Here is a 20,661-nt window from a genome sequence, read left to right as displayed (position 1 = left end):
AATCGTGTATTTGTTGTAATCATAAGAATGCTTAAGTTTATTAAATATATATTATGATGTTCCACTGTTAATTCTAAATATCTATCGGTTTAAATGAATCACCTTTATTTAATTGATGTGTATTCAATGAGAGGGTTTGCCTACCGAGGTGAAAAAGGTAGGTGCCTGCGCGATCTTGAAATGTGTCGTGACAAGTTGGTATCAGAGCTTAGGTTACCGGTTTACTTGGTACCAGAGCGAATGTGTAGTAGAGTCTCCTGGAATGGTAAGGATACGTATGTACCCATCCGCGAGAGGCTATGAGGTATCTTAGGAAAAACTCCCTTCGTTCTTTCTATTCGTGCTACTTCGGTCAAATTGGTATCTCAGCGGGTCCAATTGGTATCTAGGAGATTCCATCTGGTATATGTGTATCCTTGTTTATTCTCCCTCAAATGGCGAACACTCATGCGGTTGATCTCGTACATTATGTGGTGGTATGGTATGAGAGGTATCATCTCGGTCCAGATGCGTGGCCTAGTCAGTTCTAGCTTAGGAAGAAAGTTTCGACTTCGATAAGGTCTGTGATAGTATACGTGGCATGGGTGAACTTAGGGTAGACCAGTGTATTCGCAATGGTTAAGTTTTTAGTATTGATGTGCGAGGACGAGCGGGAGTTCGCTAGGGATTACCATATTTGACGAGTATAGTAATTGCGCGTGGTAGATAAGAGAAGTTGAGAGTAAGTACTAAAATGACGATATTGTGAAAGAGCATAGAGAATCTGAATTCTTAAGCGGATTGGTATTGGTACTTGTTGTGTACATCGAATTGAGTCATGATAAAGAGGGGTTAGATAGAAAATTCTTGAGCACTAAGAAGGAAATAATTGGTATCTGGCATGCTTATGAGAATGTGTTTGTGACTGTTACGGAGTTAGATTCTAGTAACCAAGCAATTGTTAAGAGTTATGTCTAGTATCGGATTGAGGCTAAGAGCCTTTGTACTTGTTGTGTAGCTTCGGTGAGTTTTGTTATTTATCGGTGTTGTTATCCGGTTGAGTTGATGGTGTAGTCGCTTGAATGGTTAGGTGTGTTTAGGTTCGACAATAGAAATGTTCTAATTTAGTGAATCAGACATGAGGCTTAAACCTATTTGAGTTATATGGATCATTTTGGAATTCAAAAAAGGAATGGAATAATGGAACCTTGGTAGAGAAAAGTGGGTCATTGTAGACCAAGTATGTGCTTCGTGGGATTTAGAGTTTAGTCGGTTTAGACTCCGATGCGTTGAAAGGTAACTCTAATGTGGAAAGTGTGTGGTGTGATTCTATCTCCAAGGTTGGTTCGGTAGTGTGCAAGACTTATGATTTGCGGTAATTGATTTAGTGGCTTCGAGAATTGGTTAGTGTTAGTCACGAGTGGCAAGAATTAGGTGCGCCCTTGGGAGTACTCGAGTCTAATTGAATAGTGGTACTGTTGTCTGGTATGGAATAGACGAGCTTGTGGTTGTTGTGTGATTTTAAGAAAGTATGTTTACGAAATGGGTAAGTGATAACAAGTTGTGACCAGTGCTGAGTGAGAAGTGAGATTTCAGATAACTGACAAGTTGGGTTTATAGGAAGGGGCTTGTATGGTACCCTTTTGGATAGTTTCACAGCACTTTGCAGTGAATGAGTTACTGTGTGTTTAAGAGAAAGGATTGTAGAAATTATTAGTTTGTTATGGCTATCAGTTTTTCCGAGGTGGGATCGTGTTGTGCTAAGTGTTTTATGTTATGAACAACATTGATGGAATGACTTTGGATATTATGGGTCCGAAGTGATTATGCTTGTTAGCGCCAGGGATTGTGAGATTTTGATGCTTTCGGAAGTATTATGGGTTATTGAGGTATTACAATGGAAAGTTTGATAGCTAAGAGATTGATTTATGAATACATATATCCTTAGTGTCGGAAAATTCGGGTTGTACCAGGTATACGTATTGGGTAATGTTAAGGAATTTGAGGTTGCATTCACAAGATTTAGTTATCCAGTACCTTGAGAACAATTTGGATAAGTTTCAGGTTTTAGAGCCGAGAGCAGTAACTTATCGTTTGCTATGCGTAGTAAGAGTGTGATGGGTTTCAGATCTTGGAATCAGTTAATGTGATTACTAATATATTCTGAGATGGTGCGTTCATTGTGGGTAATTATGGTTTGAATGGAAATGGTTAGATCGAGTTTGTAACTCCAAGGGAACTTATGGGTTCCAAGTAAATCAGTTTAATGAATGTGATAAGGAATGCCTGATTTTGAGGTTTGTTATTAGTAATCCTTGTGGTGTCTCACCAGAGTCAGCCTTTTAGTTAGTAAAATGTGTTGTAATTATAGTGGTTGTGCTTCAAAGAGATTCTAGGATTGTGATAAGGCTCCGTTCTGATCATTGGATGTTGGCAAATCTTGCTCTATGAGGTACTCGATGGTATGTTGCTAGGTAAGTGAGTTAAAGAGTTAAGAAGACTTAAGACTGACCAAGTTAGTTACGAGAAAGAGAAGTTTTGAGGAAATAGCTTAGAATCTTCTGGAAGATTTAGGATTCTCTTTTGGGAAGAGTAAGTCATGGTTTCGGGTTGTATTGTGTACCACTAATAAATTGTGATTCAAGGAACGACTTGGAAAGAAAGTGAAACAAAAGGATTAACTAGCTCAGAATATCTTACCAGTTCGGAATGTTTATGATTTAATTATGTCTAAAGGTTCGTGCTATTTGATTTATGTAGCTGAGATCCGTTGTTTGTTTTAAAGGTATGGTAATTGGGTCCTTTTGGCTGAGTGCGAACGAGTTACGATTTGGGTTTGCTTCTTGTTGTAAAGAGCTTCGTGTTGTTTGTGATATGATTTCTTTGGTTACCGTAAGCTTGTCCTACTCTCGTTCTTCGCTCGAGGACGAGCGATTGTTTAATTGGTATCTGATGTAAAGATCTATTTTTCGTTACCACAATTCTTCTGTTTTTGCCCTAGTTGACTCGTTCCCAAGTCTTGTTAGAACTATTTTGACCCGAGAAGATAGTAGTCATGGTTTCCTAGGCGTCATTGGGAGTTTTGGAGCATCTTTTAGAAAATGTGGCTTTAAGCGATAACCGTTTGACCGGTGGTTGACTTTTGGGTAAACGAACCTTTTTAGAAATCTGTCGATTTCGAGAGGTCCGGATGATCATTTGTGATTGATTGGTAGGTTTGGTTCGGTTCCCAATGCACCGGTTACGTTTTGGGACTTGGGTTGGAAAGTTGATAAATAGGCCATCAGTGCTGACTTAGTCAATGAAACCTCCAATAGAAATTCCGATGCCACGAGTGCGTTCATAGCACGTTTTTATGTATATCTTCATACTTTGTTTGTGTGTTTTGGGTCTCGGAGGATAATCGAATTTCAGAGTTGAATTCGTGAAAGTTGAACTATTTTCTGGTTATTGGTGTTCACCACAGCAGCACCAGAACCGCTGTAGTGGCACCGCTGGGGCGATGAGGTGACCGCTGCAGCAGCGTAGTAAGATCTTGTGCAGGACCGTCTTAACGGTCTGCATACCGCTGGGGCGGTATCGTTGCCGCTAGAGTGGCAGAACTGTACCAGTGTGCCTTATATTTGTAAAAACCCTAAACACTTAGTCATTAGTCTTATTTTGTTCTAAGGGCTAGAGAGAGGCGAACTGAAAGGTTTTCTACCTATTTCTCCACTAAGGCAAGGTTCTTGGCTCCATAATCATTTAGCTTCATCTCCTAATCCTTATTCTAACCATAAAATCCTTAGAATCGCCTAGAATGTAATGGGTCTTTAAATGGGTTTCTTGAGTTGGGTCCTAAAATCAATTTGGCTTCCTAGAGTCTTCATAAATAGTAAGATTAATGTTGAATATGCTTGGAAACGCTGTGAATGGATTAGTTAGACTCATAATTTTCCATAAAAGCTTGAGATTAAAAGAAGGGTTTTATGGGTTTTCTTCCTATGGGTTCTTGGTTTTGAAATCTTGTATTATTGGTTGGGTTAGCTTCATTAAGCAAGAATTTGATGAGTATAAACTATACGAACATGTTTCTTCCATTTTTAGAGGTAAAATTGTGGGATTAAAGTTAGGGTTCTTAGACCCAAAATTGGGGGTTTTCACACTAATGATGATTTTAATAATTAATAAAGTATTCCTATGATTAAAGTAATGTATTTTGACCCTTTGGTATTGAATTTGGTATTTTGGTCATAAAATTCCCATTTTGCCCTTGAGTCCCGTTTTCCCAAATTAAAGAGTGGGTTTTTGACCCGAATAGAATATAGTCAATATGGGTATCATTATTCATGCTTTCATACATAGAATTCATATGTGATAGAGTTTGATTGTTTGGACACGCTTTGAAAGACGAAACGAGATGTGGGTTCGTGGCACCCGTTCGGCTACCAGGTCGGTTATGGCTTTCCTTTTCGGTAGACTCCGGTTAGTTTCTCATATTCGTGTATTAGAAGGAACAGAGAATGCATGTATAGTAATTAGAGATTTGGAATGGAATCCTAGGATTGTATTGATGTGTGATTGTGTGTTCGGGCTTGTGCCCTGTAGATTATTTAGGATGTATGATGTGGCCTTCTTGAATATTGGTGGATTTTACGTGACTTGGGTGTAGTGGATGGTACATAATTTATCTGTGTTTCACAATGAGAAATTCCGTAATATGTGGTTAATTGTGTTATACCATTAATAGTGAATCTAGTTGATAAATGGAAGATAAAATGCACCAACGATTGTGACTGAGTTCTAGATTGGGTTGTGACGAATGATTGCGAGTGTAGGGTGAGATTATTTGTTCAAAGCTAATAGGTTGACGTAAGGAAGTGGTAATAATGTATATCAGTTGTTTAAACCTGTTGTATGTCGGGGCTAGCCACCCCGTTATGTGTGATTTCATTGTTCTATTGTGCCGGCTTGATGCCATGAGTTATTGATAAATATTGGATTATGTTATCATCATGATTACGATATTGTTGGCATACCCACTGTTGGTATTTGTGATTCGGATATATTGTTGGCATACCCATTGTTGGTATTTGTGATTCGGATATATTATTGGCATACCCATTGTTGATATTTGTGATTCGGGCATATTGTTGGCATACCCATTGTTGGTATTTGTGATTCGGATATATTGTTGGCATACCCACTATTGGTATTTGTGATTCGGATATATTGTTGGCATACCCATTGTTGGTATTTATGATTCGGACATATTGCTGGCATACCCACTGTTGGTATTTGTGATTCGGATATATTGTTGGCATAACTGATAGTTGGTACTTGTGATATTGAGCTTGATCGTTGATGTTGATACACGCATTCTCATCCATTCATGATGCAGGGCCAATACCTAGTAATGATCCGGTATCGTTGATTAATTGAAATTGATATTTACATAAAACTCTATACTTGAGTGATTGTGAGATGGCCGATGTCCAATGATCAATTCCGGAATCGTTGATTGTGTGAAACTGATTGATACATTGTTGGCGTACCCCATTGTTGGAAATTTGATATTGAGCTTGATCGTTGATGTTGATACACACATTGCACGCATTCTTATCCATTCATGATGCATGGCCGATACCCGGTGATGATCCGGTATCGTTGATTGAGTGGAACGGATATTTTGATAAAACCCTTTTACTTGAGTGATTGTTAGATGGTCGATGTCCGATGATCAATTCCGACATCTTTGTTGCATGGTCCATTCCGATAATATTTTCGGAATCGTTGTTAGTGCATGGACTTCATGGGTCCCCCAGGGTGGTGCCGTTGAGAATCGCCCGTGGGCAAAGATCCAGGGTCTCGTTTGTCTGTTGGGCAAAGATTCGGGATGGGTGGCACTAAGACTTCGCGAGTCACACTGGGTTGTGCTACCAATACGTTGATATTTCCGTCCGGAGTACATGTGTACACCTCATTTGCATGACATTGCATTGCATTGCATTAATACACTATTGCATCGCATTGCATTATGATTGATTTTGAGATGTTGGTGTTGTACTTGTGGTGTTGGATTCGGACTTGATATATTCAGACTTGGCATATTTGGGATTAGATGCTTTACTTAGGCAATGACGTGTACTTGGATCTGGATTTATTGATTGAACTTGTTGAAGTATCTCATAGACCGTCCGTAAGATTAGTTCTATGTTTGGTCTCTATATGATGTAGGGTAACTGGTGTCTCGATGATGAGTTGACTATTAGACTGAAACGAACGATTTAATGATATATGAGTTTCGAGCTCGTTGTGAGATTGACTGGTGATTATTAGAGTGATATTAATGCTTAAAGGTATTGATGTACAGTGTGTGGTAGATAGACGTATGACTTGATTGGATTGTTATCATGTTATCTGTGAATTCTTTTACTGATATGTATTACTAACCATTGTCGGCCTATGATACTTACTCAGTACGTGTGGATTGTACTGATATTGCACTTGATACACCTTTTTTGGGGTGTAGATTGTTTCAGGTGGTTGATTATGATACGAAGCGGGAATGTGCGGTGCCTATTTGGAAGGCCTCCTCCCATTTTATTCCGGGACGGAGGTTAAGTCTTAGAATATAGTGGAAATTGGAATTCATTTAGTCGCTCTTGTACTAGTCTAGACCAGGTCATGAGAAGATGGATTGAGTCTGTAATCATTTATTTGTTGTAATCATAAGAATACTTGAGTTTATTAAATATATATTATGATGTTCCGCTCTTATTTCTAAATATCTGTTGGTTTAAATGAATTACATTTATTTAATTGATGTGTATTCAATGGCAGGGTTCTCCTACCGAGGTGGAAAAGGTAGGTGCCCGCGCGATCCTGAAATGGATCGTGACACGTGTCAACGGTCCTCTCGGGTCAAATATGAGCTAAACAAGCTCGGGGAAGGGTCAAAAGCATCAAAAAAGCAGTAACAACCAAACAGGTCATTACAATATACATATATATATATATATATATGTATATATATATATATATGTGCATATATATACATATATAGGTCATTACAACACACACACACACACACACTCACACACATATATATATTTGCGGTATAAAATAACTTAAATCTTTTAGCCGTGTATTTGAACCTTTTGCATACGCTCCCACAAAGCTAACAAGAAGAAGAAAGAAAAATAAAAAGAAGAAATAACAAAAAAAGATGGCTCGTACGAAGCAAACCGCTCGTAAGTCCACTGGAGGAATGGCCCCTAGGAAGCAACTCGCTACCAAGGCTGCTCGTAAGTCTGCTCCTACTACAGGTGGAGTCAAGAAGCCTCACAGATACCGTCCCGGTACTGTTGCTCTTCGTGAAATTCGTAAATACCAGAAGAGTACTGAGCTCTTGATCAGGAAGCTTCCCTTCCAGAGGCTTGTTCATGAGATTGCCCGAGACTTCAAGACTGATCTACGTTTCCAAAGTCATGTTGTGTTAGCTCTGAAAGAGGCAGCTGGGGCCTATCTGGTTGGTCTGTTTGAGGACACCAATCTTTGTGCCATTCACGGCAAGCGCGTGACCATTATGCCCAAGGACATTCAGCTGGCTAGGCGTATCAGGGGAGAGCGTGCTTAAGTTGATTAGCGGTTGCCTTTTTAGATCTTATTTTGTGAAACTTTAAGTTGCTAATGAAATCTAATAGTAGGGATGTTCTATGTTGATGCTTAATTTTGTAAGGTGGAATGGAGGTATACTGTAATTGTTGTTATGTTTTGGGGTGGAAATCATAGTACTTGTTTGAATCTCTTTATGATTTTGTTGTCACACCACTGGTGTCGAACAATGTTTCAGAATTTTCATCTAATGGTTAGGTCAAAAAAAAAAACTTTCAAGAAACCTTAATAAATGTAGATGAATATATGTCGGATAATGAAAGTATATATTCCATAGTAAGTGTGGACACCAAAGAAAAGGTCAAAACAGACTCATCAGACTCAGAAGAAGAAGAATTAATAAATGAAATAGGATTAGAGAAATTGGATTTAGAAGCAATTCAAGCAAGCCCTTTAGTAAATATCTCTGAAGACTTTAATCATGAATTTGAAAGAAATAAAGGATTAGATAGTAATGCATGTTCCTTTTGTAAATGGTACCCTAGAAAAGAAAAAAGAGATAAATGTAAGAAATGTTATGGGGAAGGATGTATCATGTGTACAGAAAAAGAACTTGATACAAAAATAAACAAAGAAGAAAAACATAAAAAAAATAGAGGATTCTACTATCAACTTAAGAATAATGAAATTAGAGGCAAGAGTAAATGAATTAGAAACAAGAATACATAAATTAGAGAAAGGAAAACAAAGAGAAGAAGGTAGCGAAACTGAAGAAATAACTTTGTCCAACACAAGATCAGTAATTAGACCCCTTAAACCCATACCAAAAGACAATCAAGAAGAATTAATGAGCGTAGAAGACTATGAAGCACTAATGTGTAATGAGGATAAAAAATTAGGAACAATAAAGATACTTGCAAGGATAAAGATAGATGACTACGAAATAGAAACATTAGTAGATTCGGGATGCACAAATTGTATAATAAATAAAAAAAGTAGTTCCACCAAACTTAATAAAAATCCTAGAAAAAACAGTTGCAGCCATGCAAATGGATGGAACACATAATATATATATAGACATTATGTTTAAAAAGCATACATTAGCTTTGTAAATACATGCTCAGAATTTTACAAGCCTATCTACAAAATGGATAAAATATGGCTAAGAGAATTAAATATAAATGTAGATTTTGTCATAGGATTAGATTTAATGTCACATAATAATGGTAGCTGTATGATTACAAGAGATGGAGTGATATTATTAAAAAATATCACTCATACACCAATACAAACTATTAAAGCTGAAACTAAAATAAGACATAAGAAAATCCAGACTACAGACCAGATAAACCTGCAAAAGAAAGAAGATAGTTGTTGTAAAGAGTGTGAAGAAAATAACACATGCTGTAAAACGAAAACTTAATCAAAGAATTTAATTCTAGAAGAAAATGAAGAAAAAGATATAGTAGAAAATGAAGATCTATTAGGAAAAGACTATACTTTGATAGAAATAGACACAAAATTATTTAATTTCAAAACAGGAATAGAAAGGATAGGAGTAATAAAAAACCAAAGAGATCTAGAGAATATAGTAAAAATATTAGATGAAATAGAAATAATAGGAGAAAAACCTTTAAAACATTGGGAAAATAATAAAGTTGTATGTAGATTAGACATAATAAATCCAGAATATGTAATTAAAACAACCTCAACCGAAGCTCCAAATAAGAACTTAGAAGATTTAAAAATACCAATTAAAGAATTAATGAATCTAGGAGTAATAAGAAGATCTACTTCTAAACATAGATCTGCATCATTTATGGTAAGAAATCATAGTGAGATAGTAAGAGGGAAAGCTAGAATGGTAATAAATTATAAAAGACTTAATGATAATACTAGAACTGATGGATATAAATTACCAGACAAAACAGAAATAATAAATAGGATAATAGGAAAGAAAATATTTAGTAAATTTGATTGTAAATCAGGATACTGGCAGGTAAGAATGCATTAAGGTAGTATAGGATAGACCGCATTCACCTGTCCTGAAGGACATTTCGAATGATTAGTAATGTCATTTGGATTAAAGACGGCTCCACCAATTTTCCAAAGAAAAATGGATAGTATATTTGGAGAATACAAAAGGTTTGTATTAGTATATGTAGATGACATATTAGTATTTAGTAAGGACATTAAAGAACATCTAGGACATTTACAAACGTTTTTTAGACTATTTGTAGAAAATGAAATAATAATTAGTAAGAAAAAAATAGAATTATGTAAAAATTATATAAATCTCTTAGGAGTAGTACTAGGAGATGGTAAAATAAAACTACAACCCCATATAGCTAAAAAGGCTCTAGAAATGCCAGACAAACTAGATAATACTAAAGAATTACAAAAATTCTTAGGAATAGTAAATTATGCTAGAAATTTTATAAACGACTTAGGAAAAATAGCAGGACCTTTATATTCTAAGACAGGATCCAATGGTCAGAAACATTTCAATGCAGAAGATATTAAATTAGTACAAACAATTAAAGAAAAAATAAAAAATATCCCTGACCTAAATATGTCATTAGAAATAGACTATTTAATTATAGAAACATATGGTAGCTTTGAAGTATGGGGAGCAGTGTTAAAAGCAAGACCAAATAAATATAGTAATAAAAGCGAAGAAACAATATGTGCTTATCAAAGCGGTAAGTACAAAGAAAAAAGCAACATTAGTGATGCCGAAATCTTAGCGATAATATACGGACTAAACAGTTTCAGGTTATATATTTTATATAAACCAGAAATATTAATTAGAACAGATTGTGAAGCCATTGTTAACAGATTGTGAAGCCATAGTTAAGTTTCACCAAAAGATAAATGATAAAAATAGTAGTCGGAGAAGATGGTTAAATTTTATAGATACCATCTCAATATACAATTTGTCAACTAATAAATTTATTTCATTATTGACAGCATGAGACCAACAATCCCAAAGATTGCAGACAAGGGAAAGGGCATTCAAGCCTCATCCCAAGACATTTACAGACAGACAGTATTAGATAATCTACATTTCAGACCACAAGCTTCATTAGGAAGTAATGTTTTAGAAAAAATACAATTCGATCCAAAATATAATTTAATATTTTTTCCACCATCAAACATGACATTTAGAAAATTACCAGAATGTCTAATAGATAGACCACAAACATGTCTAGAAGATAATCTATGGATATCCTACAATAAAAAAGGCTCAAAACATTTTATAAAAACTTTAAATGCTCTTTGCCAATATTTTACAAACAAAAATCAAGACAAAAAGTTTAAATTTTATGTTGTAATACGCGGAAAAACGAACAACATTTTTCAAACATGGCCAGAAGTTATAGATTCAATTAAAGACATCGAGAAACTTTTGTTTAAAGGATTTAATGATTTTAATGAAGCTTTAGACTATGCAAGAGGGATACTGGGTCCAAATTATTATATTTCTCCAGCATTTAGACAAAATTCTTCAATACAATATTCAGAAAGATACAGACAAAGTGATTTTTGTGACCATTGTTATTAATGTTGTATTACTCCTTCTCTCTTATTACATCTGTCTTCTATTTCTCTGCCTAAAGCTCTTGGTAACTTATTAAATGATTTTTTGCCTAATTCTTGGTCAAAAGCATTTCCACTAATAGTACAATAATAAAAAAAATCATTTAAGAATTTCTTAATATGAAACCAACTGCTTATACTAAGTTGTTCTAGCTTTATTACTGCATTTCTCGATAACGTTATTAATCCACCTATATGAATCTTCCCCAGTAATTAGAGTATCTATCTTATTTGTAAAATTATAGGGATTTTCCCCCATGGATTCTAAGACTTGAAATTTATATGGAAATTTTGTCTTATATGCTTCCCATAATTCTTTTGTTGATTCTCCTAAGAATGTCTCTAGATATTTATACATTGTTTCAGCATCTGAATCATTATAATTTTTCATATAATCTGCTACTACTAGACCTTTCCAAAGATCTATTACTGAATTCCACATTTGTGGATCATGAGCTATATTTAATATTTTACCCTTACTACCTCCTTCTTGTAGTCTGATAGGTTCTTCTATAGGCATTCTTTTTCCTGATGGTTTTATATTTTCTATGGGTACTTCTCCTACTCTAAAAACTCTTCTCCTTGGTACATTTCCTGTACTAGTATCTACTGTGAATGGTTGTTCTGTTGTTTTTTTGGAATGGGCTAGAGCTTGTTGATTCTATTAATTCTTTTTGGCTTATTATTGATTCTAATTCTATTTCTTCATCACTTTCTTGTACTTCAGCTAAGATTTTATCAAAATTAGCTGATTTCTTTTGTGAAATACTTTCTACCCTGTATCCCTAATTATCTGTTCTGTATTCGCATGTTTTAAAATGCTTTATAGTTTCTTCTAATGTTAAATTTCCCAATTTACACCCTTTACATTTGAAATTCTTATTTTTATCTTTTTTATAAATTTATTTTGCTCTTTCTAAGGCTATGTCTACTTCGAAGTCCTCTAGTATTATTTCGACATTCATGCATTCAGATTCACTTTCTTCTATGGTGTTTTCTTCCTCTAAATCTCGATAAGTAGTATAGTTATAGTCTGTGAATCTTATAGAAGTCTCTCCTCTAGAATTGGTATACATTAAATAAGATTCTGATTTTAATATTTTTTTCTTATTAAAATACTCAAAATTTTATTCGAATCCTGCATATTCTTCAGGATTTATCTTTGGGCTTTATTAATTTTATTCCTCTATTTCCCGTAACTTCTAATACATCGTCTACTTTAATTTTGAATTTTGTATTACTATTATTTGCCATCTTTCCTAAAAATCCTACACACATTAATAAATTATTTCATTACTCGTTTCTTCATATCCTTTAGTCTGTATTCCTATCTTAATATGTTTTTCAAATTCTACTAAGTTTATCATAAAGTCTGGGCTAATATAAAAAAATTCCTCCATTATTTGTCATATCTACTTCTGTTAATCCTATTATTGACTTCTTTAGATCTGACCACCTATCATCATAAATTACCACTAATACTTTGGTTCCTAGATTCTTTCTAGTTAATCCTTTGAGTCCTATTACAATTAATCTCATATGCATTAAACTTCGTCTAGTATTTTTTATTTGTCTTACAGATTCTAAATTAATTCAGTTTATAGTTGTGATGTTGTTTCCTATGGCTGGTAACCGTTCCTCTCTATAGTGTCTATATAATTGTGTTGTGTACGAGAAACGTCCTATATTATATAAAATCTTTGGATTAAGTAGTATTAATTTATTTTGGTGATAAATTTGTATATCTCTATCTATATGTATTACATCATCTAATTGTTGGTTTTCTTCTGGTCTTCTTCTACTTAAAATTCATGACAAAAAGTTATTACCTATTCTATTGTCTGAGAAACTTACTCTTGGTCTTTCCGATCCTTTTCCTTCACTTCTTGATCTAACTGAAAGAAGGTCCATTTTTGTGATTTTCTAACTATTTTATCTTTTTCTTTTTGGGGTGTTATTTCTACCTTTTTCAATTGTTCTATTAATTCGTCTACTTCTTTATTTCTTGGAGTCTCTATGTTAGCTCTTATATCTTTATCTTTAATTATTTTATCTAGTTTTGTGTTAACTTCTAATAGTAATCTGATTATAGTAATATTCTGTCTCAAAATTATTTGATCCGATTTAGCGCTAGGGATATAGTCTTTATAGTCTTGTGGCAAAGGAAGAGATTTTTCTGTTAATTGTAAGGCCTCTATATGTACTAAACTTGATTCACTCATGAAAGAGAAATTTCTTTTAATTCTTCTATCGTCTTTTTTGATTCGCTAATATCACTGGTTAAGACTTCTACTTGTTGGGTTATCTGAGCTATTAATTGGGTTGTTTTTATTTCTAATTCTTTCGGTTTTCCTGCAATCGTTCTAACTAGTTTCTCTATTTCGTTTTTGGTAGGTATTTTTTCTAAGTTATACTTATTACTCAAAAACTGAATTTTTCTATCTATCTCTAATTCTTGTGATTTTAAGAAATCAAAGTTCTATTCTAATTTTTCTAGTATTTTCCTCTGTTTAGTTTGTGAAGATTCTATTACGTCTAATATTCTGATGGTATTTTTATTATGTTCTTGAGATTTCTCACTAAAATTTATGACTAGATCTATTAACGTATTGAATTGTTTGTCTTCACTATTTAATGTATGTTCTCTGTTACTGAAATTACACTTTATAATAGTATGATCTTTCAGTACTCTATATTTCTTTTCTGGATTTATTCTAAAGTCTAAATATTCCAAATTTTTTAATGTATCTATTATGACTGATTTATCTACTATCCTAGTGGAATCCACACTTTACGTTCTTTTTGAAGTTTAATTCTTGTTGTAAATCTTTCTATATCGTCTCTTATACCCTGTAGTTCCCAAATTATAGCGGATATGATCTCTTCGTGTATAATACCTTGTAAGAGTCTATTTTTTATTAATGATGATAATGCTTCTGTATTTATTACTTCTAAAAATGCCTTCAGAGCTTTTTCTATTTTTCTTAGCTCTTGTCTTCATTCTATATCTCTATATAAATTCCAGTAATTAATAGTTGTTTGTCTTGCGAAAAACTGTGTTTTCATATAAAGATAATTAATATGGCTTAAAGCGTCTTAATGCTTGTTTCTGAGAGGATTTTCTAGATCTTATATATCCTAATAGTCTATAGTCTAAGTTTGATCTTAATCTAATATATTCTGGGTATAATCTATTTAGTTCTTGTTTAACTTTTAGATAGTGATCTTGCATGTATTATCCTAACAGAATGAAACGTACTTTCCTTTCTATATATCTAATATATTCTTCTCCTCTATATATTTTGTCGTTTGTAAACTGTATTTCCCAAAAAAGATTATTTCTAAAGCTTAAAACGTCTGTATTAGTTTCTAAAGCTTCGCGATGAACTGTTTCCAGATAATTAACGTATTCAGTACGAAATTTTCTAGTTTTTCTAACGTTTACAAGTTTTTGATGAGTTAGGTATATTATACTATAATGGAAACTTATATATTTAGTAAAACTATGTTGTCTCATAGAAACTTGTGTTCTAGAAAATGATCGTCTTTGTCTAACAGAAAATGGTCTTCGCATAAAGTATAGTCTTAGGGTCCAAAAATCTTTTAGCTCTGACACCAAAGGAAAATAAGGGGTATAAAATAATTTGAAATAACCAAAGGAAAAAGGGGAGTAAATTTTTTTTTTTTAAATAACTTAAAATTTTAACTATAATTTTAGAATTTGTATCAAATTTTTAAACAATCCTACTTGGTATTTCCTCACTCTTAAATGTCTTTTTATCGTGTAGTTATATCTCTAAGTTTCTGTTTATCTCCCTTTTTTTTTAGTTAATCTGGACTCTATCCAGTCAGGAATCTTGTTACACTGTTCATCTCTTTCTCTTAACTTCTGTTCTTAATAATCCTCTTCTTTAACCACACCTCGGCTATGGCCAACAATTCGTCTGTTTATCATTTTTGGACATTTTAATGGCTCCTCAACACCAAGGAATTTACAGGTTAATCCATCGAGTTTATTAAGACATTAAGAGAATAACCATATACTAAGCATAACAGATTTATAATAACAAGAAATTATTCAAACATAGATTTACAATAAACATTGTAATAATATACATAACTAGGAGAGTAATATAGAAACATAGTCATAAAAACATACATGACTTAAAGACAGAGAGAGGTTTCCCTTTCGGGGAACCCCAAAAACTACTTCTCACACTTGGAGGATTATTGAAAAGCTAGTACTATTTTACAGTAGAGGTTTATATTACAAAAGTTTGGACTGAGAAAAGGATTAGAGGCATTTGATGAAAGGGAAGGGGAATATGGATTTTTAGGTGCTTGTATGTGTTGATGATGATCTTTGTCTTCACAAATGGTCTATATTTATAGGAGCTTCCGAACTTCAACTTCGAATTTCAAATTATTGAAGAATTTTTCTGAATTCAGTCGAGTGCTCATTGGGCCCCATCGTCACGTGAAAATTTCAGAAAAATCTTGATATTATTGTCCTTGTTGGTCCTGTAGCAGCTTTATTAAAGCTACTTTATAAAAGTTGTCTTCATCTATCTTTGTTGCTTTCTCCAATGGAATCTGTTTTTTTTTTTTTTTTTTGTAGTGATTATATGTGTCTAGATTGTGATTAATGTGTCTAGATTGTGTAGTGCAACAGAATCAAAACTCATCCCCGAGTCGACGTCGTTTGGATCTTGTGAATCTTGAAATGCACTATTATGAAAATCTACCATATCTCTTTCAAGGTCTGAACTATGTACTGGAGACATTTCTGAACTTGAAGATAATTCAGGACTAGGATTTTTAATTATGAGCTTGTCTTGGTCTTCTTTTTCTTGAAAAAACTTTTCTAATGTCTGTTTTACTATATCCCCTATTTTCTCACTTTTTTTATTTTTTGACAATATTTTTTTCTTTTTTGAATTGTCTCCTAGTGTTAAAGTTTTTGGGAGTCTTCGCCTTGTCTGGAGTGATAAACAACCTTCATCTTCACCTTTTGGCAAAGTGACCGCCATTAACGAATTTGATAAGTCTTTACCAGCCACTGTTTGAACCAGACTAGCTGTATCTTTATCCGATACAGTGGATTTTACTGCATTCATTGGGGAATGCACACCCGTTTCATCCATTTTATCTTGAGATGGAAAACTCTATGATTGAACTAATTCAAATTTGATCGCTTGAAGTCTGTGTTCTAGCATTCTCGCTTGCTCCATGAGTTTTTCTTTTTCTTGGATCAATGTCTCATTTTTCTGGTTTAGTCTTTTGAATGCCTGAATCATGGAAGAACAATGGTCACAAAAAATCACTTTGTCTATATCTTTCTGAATATTGTATTGAGGAATTTTGTCTGGATTTTGTCTAAGTGCTGGAGAAATATAATAATTTGGAGCCAATATCCCTCTTGCATAGTCTAAAGCTTCAATAAAATCATTAAATCCTTCAAAAAAAGGTCTCTTGTTGTCTTTAATTGAATCTATAACTTCTGGACAAGTTTGAAAAATGTCGTTCGTTTTGCCATGTATTACAACATAAAATTTAAACTTTTTGTCTTGATTTTTGTCTGTAAAATATTGGCAAAGAGCATTTAAAGTTGCTATAAAATGTTTTGTGTCTTTTTATTGTAGGATATCCATAGATTATCTACTAGACATGTATGTGGTCTATCTATTATAGATTTTGGTAATTTTCTAAATGTCATGTTTGATGGTGGACAAATTATTAAATTATGTTTTGGACCGAACTGTATTCTTTCTAAAACATTACTTCCTAATGAAGCTTGTGGTCTGAAATGAAGATTACCTAATACTGTCTATCTGTAAATGTATTGGGGTGAGGCTTGAATGCCCTTTCCCTTGTCTGCAGTCTTTGGGATTGTTGATCTCTTGCTGTTAATAATGAAATAAAGTTATTAGTTGACAGTAATTTTTAATCTACTTAATTGGTCTGCTAAGTTATTATTTTTTCCCTTAATATGTTCGAAAATTAAATTGTATATTGAGATGGTACCTATAAAATTTAACCATTTTCTCCGACTACTATTTTTATTATTTATCTATTGGTGAAATTTAACTATGGCTTCACAATCTATTCTAATTAATATTTCTGGTTTATTTAAAATATATAACCTGAAACTATTTAGTCTGTATATTATCGCTAAGATTTCGGTATCAATACTACTCATGTTGCCTTTTTCTTTGTACTTACCGCTTTGATAAACACATATTTTTTATTCGCTTTTATTAGTATATTTATTTGGTCTAGCTTTTAACACTGCTCCCCATTCTTCAAAGCTACTATCTGTTTCTATAATTAAATTGTCAGTTTCTAATGGCATATTTAGGTCAGGGATATTTTTTATCTTTTCTTTAATTTTTTTGTACTAATTTAATATCTTATGTATTAAAATGTTTCTGACCATTGATCCTGTCTTAGAATATAAAGGTCCTGCTATTTTTCCTAAGTCTTTTATAAAATTTCTAGGATAATTTACTATTCCTAAGAATTTTTGTAATTCTTTAGTATTATCTAATTTGTCTGGCATTTCTAGAGCTTTTTTTAGCTATATGGGGTTGTAATTTTATTTTACCATCTACTAGTACTACTACTAAGAAATTTATATAATTTTTACATAATTCCATTTTTTTCTACTAATTATTATTCCATTTTCTACAAATAGTCTAAATAATGTTTGTAAATGTCCTAGAGTTCTTTAATATGTTTACTAAATACTAATATGTCATCTACATATACTAATACAAACATTTTCTATTCTCCAAATATACTATCCATTTTTCTTTGAAAAATTGGTGGAGCTGTCTTTAATCCAAATGACATTACTAACCATTCGAAATGTCCTCCAGGATTGGCGAATGCGGTCTATTCTATACTATCTTCATGCATTCTTACCTGCCAGTATCCATGAAGAAAAAGATATAGTAGAAAATGAAGATCTATTAGGAAAAGACTATACTTTGATAGAAATAGACACAGAATTATATAATTTCAAAACAGGAATAGAAAGGATAGGAGTAATAAAAAACCAAAGAGATCTAGAGAATATAGTAAAAATATTAGATGAAATAGAAATAATAGGAGAAAAACCTTTAAAACATTGGGAAAATAATAAAGTTGTATGTAGATTAGACATAATAAATCTAGAATATGTAATTAAAACAGCCTCAACCGAAGCTCCAAATAAGGACTTAGAAGATTTTAAAATACAAATTAAAGAATTAATGAATCTAGGAGTAATAAGAAGATCTACTTCTAAACATAGATCTGCATCATTTATGGTAAGAAATCATAGTGAGATAGTAAGAGGGAAAGCTAAAATGGTAATAAATTATAAAAGACTTAATGATAATACTAGAACTGATGGATATAAATTACCAGACAAAACAGAATTAATAAATAGGATACGAGGAAAGAAAATATTTAGTACATACATACATACATATATATATATATATATATATATATATATATATATATATATATATATATATATATATATATATATATGAAATAAGACATGATAATAAGAAGAGTCTTTGGGCAGCGATCGTCATCATGCTCACCCTAAATAGACTCTGCAGCAACCTCGATAATAAACCACGAGGGTAGAAGTAGATCCAACCTGGTACTCTGCATTCAAAAAAAGAATGCAGCAAGTGTAGGTCAATACAAACAAGTACTGGTAGGTATCATAAGCCGATTCAGACTAGCTAACGTATATAAAGACAATAAAGTAAGATAAACACATAAACAATAAAGTACAAGTCATCACAAAACAATATCCACAGTACAAATGACCACCTATGTTAGAGCATCTAAGCCCAAATGTTCCAAGTTTAAGAACAATCACCCAAGACCAAGCTATGACTACAGTATCCCGGACCCATTTAGTCACATACAAGGATCCCAACACAATCCATATCAAATCCAACAACAATCCAAATCACGTTTAGCATATTAGAGAGACAACAAGATGCAATTGAAATATATGCCAAGTCTCAGTATATCAACTCCAAATCCATCAATCACAACCATATCATACAAAAACCAAGAGATAGAATATGATGCAATAATGTATAAAGAATGAATACAATGAATATGCTCGTACACATGTACTCCGATGATGGAACATCACATCATCGGCAGCACAACCTATGAGGGACCTACAAAGTCCATGCACTAGTCTCTCCGCACATAGCCCAGAGATGACTTAATATCCAATATGTCTCGAAAGAGTGCCGGTCACTCTGCACACAACCCAGAGATGACTCGTATCAATATGCCTCAATACATCTATATTTCCTTCTCATTTCCCATCATCAGTACCATATCAAGGCAATATCAATATATCATGGAAATGAGTATGAATACAATGCAGTGTAATGTCAACAAACAAATCAATCCCAAACAGTACCACATATGGGCACACAAGTAATATCATCAATAAGGCTAAAATATAAGCCACAATAGATTCACAGTCCTCATCTCAATGTCAACAAAGTAAGGTACCACAATATCGTAATCATGATATATAACTAATCACCAATATCTTAACGTGGCGACGAGCCAACAAGTACATAGAGCAAATAAGTCAACAACGCAATGGGGTGACTAGCCCCAAATCATACAACAAGGCCAACCTAAGGCAATATCCATCCCAAACTTCATACCCGAAGGTTTACATGCACTCTCCGACAATATCATCTAAACATATGCTTCGCTAATCGAAGTTTCACCATAAGGTAAACCGTAACCTACATGGAAGGCCGAACAACAAACTCGAATGTCAATCGTGAACCTTTCCCTTTTGTTGCGCCTCAAATTAATGAAAGTCTAGTCATATCCAAATATGGAATTAGAATAGAGAAGAAAGTATCCGAAGAAACCAAACTCCTATTTGACCCCTAAATCTCAGCCCATAGAATATGATTTATGAACGAACAAGATGAAATTAGGAATCTATAGACTTCAACATGAAATTAGTACTCTAGGTGATCAATTCCCATCAACAATTAGCCAATTAAACTCATAGAATAGGGAAACTAGGATTCTAGAAGAAATCCCCAAATTTGGGTACAAACCCTAACTCCCAATTCATAAATTAGCACTAATAATGAAGGAAACATGTTACAACAGCTTCTAATCATCATTTCCATGCTAAATGAATCCAACCCAGTCCATAATTTAAGGTGGTATAGTCTAGAAATCATTTAGGAAAGAACCCATTAAACTCTCTTTTAATCGTCAAGTTCCTAGGGGTTCTAGCATGAATTAGGGGATTTCTATAATGAAATAGTAATGAAGATGGAATGATTTACCACAATGATGTTCCTCCAAGAAATACCTTGAAATGATCCCAAGTGGCTCTAGTTTCGGAATAGGAAATGAATGAAGGACATAGGGTTTTAACACTCATTTAATCCAGCTATTGCCCGTCACCTGCTTCCGCGCTCA

General features: G+C 33.4%; 1 protein-coding gene across 1 annotated transcript; it reads left to right on the top strand.

Annotated features, from left to right (window-relative positions):
- Window positions 1-7,170: 7,170 nt before the first annotated feature.
- Window positions 7,171-7,607, top strand: LOC132606038 (histone H3.3-like). The gene has a single exon (XM_060319345.1). The coding sequence runs from the start codon at window positions 7,187-7,189 to the stop codon at window positions 7,595-7,597; it is 411 nt and encodes a 136-aa protein (XP_060175328.1). The 5' UTR covers window positions 7,171-7,186; the 3' UTR covers window positions 7,598-7,607.
- The last annotated feature ends 13,054 nt before the right edge of the window (window positions 7,608-20,661 follow it).

The sequence above is a fragment of the Lycium barbarum genome, chromosome 8, assembly GCF_019175385.1.
Source record: "Lycium barbarum isolate Lr01 chromosome 8, ASM1917538v2, whole genome shotgun sequence".
In the NCBI taxonomy this organism is placed as follows: Eukaryota; Viridiplantae; Streptophyta; class Magnoliopsida; order Solanales; family Solanaceae; genus Lycium; species Lycium barbarum.
This window is presented reverse-complemented; position numbering and strand designations above follow the sequence as displayed.

Bases quoted from the DNA above. Each gene is read 5' to 3' on its own strand.
- LOC132606038 (XM_060319345.1), top strand. From the start codon at position 7,187: ATGGCTCGTACGAAGCAAACCGCTCGTAAGTCCACTGGAGGAATGGCC.